Genomic DNA, 6,516 nt, shown 5'->3' on the forward strand with positions numbered 1-6,516 from the left:
AACCAGACCAATTGTTGGGATATGTTCTTGAAGAAGAGCGACCCGTAAACATCAACAAAGTTTATAATATGCTCATGGGAATCGTCATGAGCCAGTCCACCGAACTACCCTTTCAATTGCAAGAGCTACAACATGGTACTTCTGATATGGAACACAACATTCCCTTCAGCCGGAGGCAAGTGAATGACACCAATTCCACCGATTAGATGAGGGTCATTAGTATTCGGCTCATCGACATCGTTGAGTTGCCGAATTCATCTTGGTGGCCCACTTGGCTACCATTGCTTCCGTTCACACTCATCTCCTCTGTTCAGAGCAGCAAAACACAAACCAAAAATAAAAGTAAGTAGATTATGACTAACAAGAACAAAATTCAACTTAACCAAAGAATCTTAAACAACACCATTCCCCGATAGCGGTGCCTTTTTTATTAACGTTTCAAGGACACTTCATCCAATTATAAGTGTCAACGATCGCTAGTTAGTATATAACCCAACTAAATGAGGTGGGGTCGAATCCCACTGGGAGTGGTACGTGTTTAAGATTCAGTAAGAAAGTACGAATATGATCAAGTCAGTCATAGGAATAGACATTGATGAATAAAAACATAATTCAAATCTGGGGTGACATGAATGTCAAATAAAAGGGGTTTTCGGTTTCAATTATCAGCGACAACAACAACAAACAATACGAAATTGACAATAATGAGATGGGTTCTTGGGATGTGACTCGATTATAGGCTAATCTAGAAGAATGGGTAATTGCAACTGTTAGGAAATAACTGAATATTAGTGAATAAGATAGACTATAGAGGAGGTAAACTTTCTCTCGAACAATTTACCCCGAATCAAGTCAATTTCTCTCGAACATCGACAAGCATGCAAAATAAGAACAGCCTACCCCTTAGTCCATTCAGTCTCTCGAGCTGAATGTGTGGAAAAGGGTTTAGGATTCACTCTCTCGAGCCGAACCCATAACAACCCAATACCCACAGACCTTCAATAAATAATCTTGGTTTAAAAACCTCTCTTCCGAACAAGCCGAAAACATAAATGTAGAACTGCATTTGCAACTACAATTCTTTAAATTAAACCACAATTACTGATTGAAATCACTTCTAAACAACACTTAGATTAACGATTAGCAATACCCATAAACTAAATCAGCCCATAGTCACATAATCACACCCCAAGAATTGGGGTTTTAGCTAGACATTATAAAAAGATAAAAATCGTTAACAAATTGAGTTTTCATCAACTGGGTAAGATTAATTTCATCCTTACAATGGTCAAAGTTAAAGAATCTCAAAGACCCACTTCCAATTTCTCAAAAGTGAAAAACTTCAACTCCTCAAAGCTAAGGGAAAAACATGTCTCAATACTCATAGTTCAAACTATTCAAAAATATGATACATACTAAAATGATAAAAACATCCTGAATTAAATGTTAAAAAATGTATTTATAGTCGCCAAAAATATGCTGTGAAGGATACTTAGATGCAGTAAGTCAGGCTCGGCGATCCTCCCTTTGGTCAATGTCCTCGCCTTTCTTCCTTGTCCTTCAGCTTCCTCAAGTTCTGTAACTTTGGGCGATCTAACACTGCATTACGGAACCACTCGGTGACTTACCGGCTGTTCATTTCTCTAGCCAATTTGGATTTCTTCTTCAAGGCTTGGCATACTGGAACTTTAGGTGGTCAAATAGGCATTTGGCGTCTTGCCAAAGGGACTTGGCGATCACCAGGCTTTCATTTCTTCATTCTTTCAGCTCGCTTTGTTCCTTTTTGCAAATTAGTGTCCATGCTTTGTTCCTCAATCCATATACCTGGAAATCAAGGGTTTTTTCATTAGTTATTGGCACAAAATAAGCATTCGAGGACACTAAATCATTGTAAATAAAGCCCTAAATGAGTCCAAATCTGTGACTCATCAGAGTTCTACAATCAACTGAGGCGTATCGGGGATTAAGCCAGTGCATTCCTAGAATGACATCAATATATATCATATCTAACTTAACTAACTCAGCTATGGTGTTTCGGTGATTGACGAAAATATAATGATAGACTCTTTCTCAACTATAATAGACTCACCAACATGTGTAGAGACACTGAAGGGATCAAGAAGTTTCTCAGGAAGAACATCAAAATTCATCACAACATACAGAGTCACAAAGATAGACTCACTCCTAGATCTAGCGAAGAATAAACATCAACATTAACGACTTTGATCATACCAGTGACAATATCTGGTGAATCCTCTTAATTTTGGCTACTAGTGATAGCATACAAGTTGTTTGATCTTTCGCTTGCCCCTGAAGTAGCTCCTCCAGGTGCAACTCTGTCTGGTGGAGCAACTGGAGAAGATTGGGCTGTATTGCCCCATTTGGGGAACTCTTTCATAAAGTAACCGTTCTTACCACACTTGAAACAACCAGTGGAACCATCAAGACACACCCCTGAGTGGGTCCTACAACACATAGCACATGCAGGAGTCCCATTACCTCCTTGTGCAATACTACGTTGAGATTGCTGAGGTCCAACTCTGAAATTTTGTGAATTCTGATTATTTAACTCACCTCTGTTCCTTGGTGCAGGTGCACTAGCAGATGATGGAGTAGGTCCCTTTTGCTTTTGTTGGAAAGATAACCGGTTCACATTACTCTTCTGCCGCCCACACTCATTCCAGATGTCTTAGCATTCTTGTTCCAAAACTCCTCTCTATCTCTCAGCTTATCTTCCTCAACCTGTTGCACATGGTTCGTCAACCTTGCTATGTCCATGTCCCCTATTAGCATAGCTGCCTTGCCCTCTTTACTTGACAAACGAGATAACCCAGAAACAAACAAACTCATGCTGCTCCTTATGTCAGCAACCATCTTCAGAGCATAATGGGAAAGTTAGGTGAACTTAAGGCTATACTCATGCACACTCGTAGTTTCCTGCTTAAGAGTAAGGAATTCTCGTACCTTTACTTCCATTAGTTCACGGGGAAGAAACACCCCATGAAATCACTTTCGAACACAGCCTAGCTCACAATCGGTGCACCTTCAGCCCTATTCTTTTTCCATTGATAAAACCAGATTCTAGTGACACCCTTCAGTTGGTATGCAACTAGTTCAACTATCTCAGCATCAGTGACATGCATAATCTTGAAAACCTTTTGAAGCTCCTCAATAAGGTTTTCCGGATCCTCAGTGACACTTGAACGAGTGAAGCTTGGAGGATTCATCCTTAAGAACTCACGGATCCTAGAAGTATCATCCACTTCCTAACGATTCTCTCTTTGTTGCCCAGCTTGGTTGGTCACAACTTGGCTCAACATCCGGATGGCCTCACGAAACTCAACATTGGTGACCTCTCCTTAGGGTTGCACTTCAGGTGCATTAGGTACCCTTTGTTCCTCAACATTCCTCCTAGCAGGACGACTTTAGACAGATCTTCGTGGAGGTATGATCTGAAAGACATGCGTAAGCACGAGTTAGAAAGAGACTTTTATAGAGATAGCCTTATCGTACAAAATGAGTATGAAAGAAAAGAGATAGTTCCTAAATGTTGCAGCCTCCTAATTATAGATGTGGCGCGCTTCACACCGATAACTAGGAATCTACAGAAACGGCTTCATAGACTCCCTAGGAATCTTAAACCTAACTCTGATACCAAGTTTTTTTACCCCCCAAGCCTACACCCTGAGCGGGACTGGCACTCGAGAACCATTGTTGTCCCCAAACGAACCCTTGGCCTGACTTACTACTCAACGGATGACTTTACTCAATAAAGATAACTTGATGAAATAAACTAGAATGTTATGAAATAAAATATTCAAGTGGCCAATTAGGCAACTCAAGTCTTATAATCAAAACAACTAAAATATCAAGACCAATGAACTAACAATAACTAACTATCTATAAAGCCTCTAATAACTGAGATGGACGTCAGGAAGAGACCCACGATATCCTAATAAACTAGAATAATAAAGTAACAAAAAGGGAATCCTCCGGAAGCAAGGAGGCTCACCAAATGACTCTGAAATTCTCAACTAGATTAAAGAAGCGATGGATGCTGATCCTGGTTACCTCTATCTGCATCATAAAATGATACAGGCCAAATGGTGTCACTACGTTGAATGTACGAGCATGCGATGGGAATTATAAAACAAGACATAACTTTGAAAAGGAACAGAAGAAACTTATCTCGTGTCAACTCAACTCAACTCTTTTTAATATAAAGCAGTATAAAGAAAAGCTTTGAAACATGAAGCTACCAACTCAGTGTATTAAAAACACACACAATAACTCAGTTTGTATATGAAAATACAAGTAACACTGTGTATATAAGAATACAAAATATCCATGTCGGAGTTTCTCTAATCGACAACAATCACTATGAGCTATGTAATGTTACAACATCTTGCCTCACGCTACCAGGGCCGTCCTATACCTTGCCGGGGGTATAGAACCTAACTACGAAGTGGATTCACTAGTCAATGCTAAAATCATTAAGGAATCATCTAAAAAGTATAACCCTTTTTCTACCTATGTTGGCTACACGATTTATGGAGACTTTTAATTATCTGAACTCAAGGTCGTCCCCACATATTTGCTCAATACTACTCCCAAAATGTAACTAGCTCATATGTTTAAAAACATAATTGTTTCTGTGGTTTGAGATTATTACTCAAAAACTAGCTAAAAAGCTCTCTTGGCAATTGGTGTTTCGTCTTTTGTTTAAATGTGAAAAACATTTACTCTTTGGGAGTAATTAGTTCCCATATAATCTTTTGAAGAAAAATAATGTCACTCTTACTCAGTCTTAAAACAAGTTTAAAATAATTGTAAATTTTTTTGAAATGACTCGAAGAACTTTCAAGACTTGACTCTTAACTCTACCTTGAATTTGAATTAAAAATTCATGGTTATGATTTTTTATAGGAAGGATATCGTGATGATTAAGAGTGTGGTTAGATAGTTAATCAGGAGAAACAATAAAAAAAGCACTGTCTGGGAGCAATACTGCGATGTGGAGATGAATTTAATATTTGGTCGCGAAATAATTTTTGAGACAGGGGGTCCGCGATCTCTCCGCAATGCGGAGAGGAAAAGTTTTACTCTTAAGTAACAGGTCCGTATTTTCTATCCCACTTTTTTCTTCATCAATTTCTAATCCTAATTTGCCAAGATTCGATTCTTTTTCTCAATTTCTCCTTAGATTCAAATACCCAACACACGTACACAAGAATCTACTCATAAACAACTCTAAAATCGACACAATTTCCTCAAGAACTCAACAATCCCATCCTAATTCAAGAACAAAAGTTAATTTCAAGAATACAATTCAAGATCATCAAACTTTCTAGAATGAATTTCATTAAAATAAACATGATTGACACGTGGGTGAACGAACCCAACACTATGAAAGTCTCACATACCTCTTTAGGGATCAAACCTTGGCAAAACGACTTCAATTCCGTAAGAAATCTCCAAGAATGCCTTGACTTTTCTCCTCTTTTCTCTTCTCTCAAAGCCCTAGCGAAATTTGTAATTGTGTAAACTGAACCAAATCAGTTTAGACCCCTAATTAATTACTAAAAAACGAATTTTACTAATTGGGTTGGGAAAAGACAAAAATAATCCTCTTAAATTCGGGTGACTTTCCTTAGCTGGAAAGTCCGACTTCAAACGGTCATATCTCCCTCATACAACCTCAGAAATTAGCAAACTCGGTTGCTTTGGAAAGATAATTAAAAGATGTTTCATTTCATATCTTTTAGCCCACCTAACTCATCTTGCACTAGAAGTTATGGTCATTTGAAGTTTACCCAAAACTCAAACTTAACATAAATTGCCAAATTTCAGATTTTTCATTATTTTGAAAAATAGTTCTTTCCAATTCTAGCTCTTTAATATAGTGGAGTGTTGCATTTGAGTCCATGAACATATTCAATATTCACGATCAAGCTTACAAGCCCTTGAATTTATATTAAATACATGAATTGGAGGATTCATACATATTGTAAAGCTCATATTTAAAATCAAATAAATACGATTGTTGTGATATATTTTAGTCTTGATCATTATTCTCTCAAAACAAATTTTGTTGTCTAAAAATTCCTGCAAGCCTAGTGGGAAAATCTATACCTCTCATATCAACTATTCAAAAATTATAGAACATCAAGATTACTTCTAAGAAGATCAACTCCTTATAAACTTCATCTAATGCTTCTAAGGTTATTTACTCTATGTTCTCTTCAAAGCAAAGGACTCATTAGTGTTACCTTTGGAATTTAAGATCTTTTACAAGGAGTAAGACCACTATGTTGGGACAACAAACACTTCAAGTATCGTCCACATGAATATCCTATTTTGGGTCGGAAATCCAAAAGGAGCAAGGGTCCTCTAGAAATTCTTCACAAGGAAGAAACAGTGTTGCCCAAAAGATCAAGAAAACTCTAGCTCCACTAAATCTCTCCAATTCCAAGAAATCTTTCGCAAATTAGACCTATAAATCAGCCAATTTATCCT

At 37.6% G+C, this 6,516-nt stretch overlaps 1 protein-coding gene across 1 annotated transcript; it reads right to left on the reverse strand.

The window, feature by feature from the left end:
* Positions 1-202: 202 nt before the first annotated feature.
* LOC125829297 (uncharacterized) lies at positions 203-3,143 on the reverse strand. The gene is made up of 5 exons (XM_049508540.1): positions 3,033-3,143; positions 2,654-2,874; positions 2,286-2,540; positions 2,090-2,190; positions 203-306 (listed from the first exon to the last, which is right to left on the reverse strand). The coding sequence occupies exons 1-5, from the start codon at positions 3,141-3,143 to the stop codon at positions 203-205; spliced, it is 792 nt and encodes a 263-aa protein (XP_049364497.1).
* Between the last annotated feature and the right edge of the window lie 3,373 nt (positions 3,144-6,516).

This window comes from Solanum verrucosum, unplaced genomic scaffold (genome assembly GCF_900185275.1).
Source record: "Solanum verrucosum unplaced genomic scaffold, falcon-dt-bn FXZP01000148.1, whole genome shotgun sequence".
NCBI lineage: Eukaryota > Viridiplantae > Streptophyta > Magnoliopsida > Solanales > Solanaceae > Solanum > Solanum verrucosum.

What these genes read in the sequence shown, in the direction of transcription:
- LOC125829297 (XM_049508540.1), bottom strand. Translation starts at nt 3,143, where the DNA reads ATGCATGTCACTGATGCTGAGATAGTTGAACTAGTTGCATACCAACTG. An exon ending in GGGCTGAAGGTGCACCGATT is followed by an intron (nt 2,875 to 3,032) that starts GTGAGCTAGGCT and finishes TATGCTCTGAAG; the next exon opens with ATGGTTGCTGACATAAGGAG. An exon ending in CAGTGTCTCTACACATGTTG is followed by an intron (nt 307 to 2,089) that starts GTGAGTCTATTA and finishes TGCTCTGAACAG; the next exon opens with AGGAGATGAGTGTGAACGGA.